This window comes from Amphimedon queenslandica, unplaced genomic scaffold (genome assembly GCF_000090795.2).
Source record: "Amphimedon queenslandica unplaced genomic scaffold, v1.1 AMPQUscaffold_13207, whole genome shotgun sequence".
Taxonomy (NCBI): domain Eukaryota; kingdom Metazoa; phylum Porifera; class Demospongiae; order Haplosclerida; family Niphatidae; genus Amphimedon; species Amphimedon queenslandica.
The window spans coordinates 110,517-112,112 of NW_003546557.1; the positions used below are offsets into that span (position 1 = coordinate 110,517).

Consider the following 1,596-nt stretch of genomic DNA (forward strand, 5'->3'; position numbering starts at 1 on the left):
CAATTGAAGGTATCAACATTAAAACTGTATACATGTAAATATTATATAATAATTTAATATTAAAAACTATCATGTTTACCTGTATAAACTATTATGATAACAGTCTCCATGATTACAATAGCCTCCAAAATAAAATATTTCCCTTCCAATGGCAGCTGCTGCATAGCCATTAACACCCAGTGGAGGGTTACCAGTGGTGGGTTTCTGCTCCCACCTACCAGTCCTTAGGTGACACACCTCCATCACAGAACACATTGATTTCTTCTTTTCATTATTATGTACTGCAGGGAGATCAGGCTGGCCCCCACCCCACATGTACAGGTAGTCTCCTACCCGTACAGTGGAGTGTTCTCTCCTCTTCCCTGGTTGATAGTCTATAGATAACAAGAGGTAACAGTAACTGAATGATACACTAATAGTAACAACACACGAGTCATAATCAAGTATAAACAAAATACTGACCTGGTGCTTTGGCTGCCATTTTGTTTGGAGGTGACGCCTTTCTATGACGTCATACAAATAGTTTAATAAACTGTGAGGACAAGAAATTTTTGTTTCGCAATTTTTTAATTAAAAAATAAAATAGCAAAAGTATACCCTATCAACAAAATCTGCAGCAACAACAACAACAATAATAATAATAATAATAATAAATCAATCAGCCAACAATGCATTATAGTTAAACAAATGTATGTTACATGTACATGTATATAAGTGTACATGTACATGTATTAGTGTATTATAGTATATGTATTGTTTTTAATTAAAAGACATCCAAGAATCAGCTCCAGAAGGGGGAGGGGCAGCCCCGCCCCCTCTGCTAGTAAAACTATCACCAAACATATCCATACCACCTCCAAAACCACCCCCCCGTCCCGGGGGCAGGGGGCAATGCACCAAAAGTATTGTCAAACCCAGAAGGGGCGGGGCCAGAAGTAGTGGGCGGGGCATCAGTGAAGTCTAAATCAGGTGGACGGTATGGTAGAGGGGGTGAAGTTTCTGTGTTAGTGGGTGGGGATTGGAATATTGTGGGAGGGGCCGGTTCAGGTTTTGATGTTGTTTTGTCACGAGCTATTGAGACCAGATCAGAGAATGCATCAATTTTGCCCCCGGCCCCCTGAGGGGGCTGTCCACCTCCTGGGGGTCCAGCTCCTCCGGTATTAGTAGGTAGGAGTGGCTGAGAGAAATTGCTGTCTAGTAGGAGGTCAGCTGGTAAACTGAAAATATCCTGAGACGGTGGGGGCTAGGGGCCACTGGAAAATCCGCCCATGTCCCCTCCAAATTGAAACTGTCCCGTTCCGTACCCGGCAGGAGGTCCCATTCCCAAACCAGGCATTCTCATTCCCATACCTATCAGGTAAGCAGTGGTTGTGCTTTGCTGTGGATTACGTATAGCGTCCATAAGATCCATCGTAATGGAGGGTTCCTGTACAGGAGGGGGTGGGTAATTAGGGGGAGGGGGCTGGCCGGCCATACCAAACGGGTTTGGTTGTGGGGGTGGGGCAAATGTAGGCGGGGCTTGAGGCTGATTCCCGTACAGACTAGTAAGAGCTCCACTGCCTGAGAAGACGTCAGATAAATCATCAAACCCGCTTG

The 1,596-nt window shown here is 44.7% G+C and overlaps 1 protein-coding gene across 1 annotated transcript in view; it reads right to left on the reverse strand.

The window, feature by feature from the left end:
* Positions 1 to 832: 832 nt before the first annotated feature.
* LOC100637971 (formin-like protein 20) overlaps positions 833 to 1,596 on the reverse strand; it is a 3,546-nt gene continuing 2,782 nt past the window's right edge. Inside the window, exons 8-9 of the mRNA XM_020000224.1 lie at positions 1,305 to 1,560; positions 833 to 1,217 (exon numbers count right to left, since the gene is read on the reverse strand). Coding sequence (XP_019855783.1) covers positions 833 to 1,217; positions 1,305 to 1,560 — 641 coding nt within the window. The remainder of the gene's footprint in view (positions 1,218 to 1,304; positions 1,561 to 1,596) is intronic.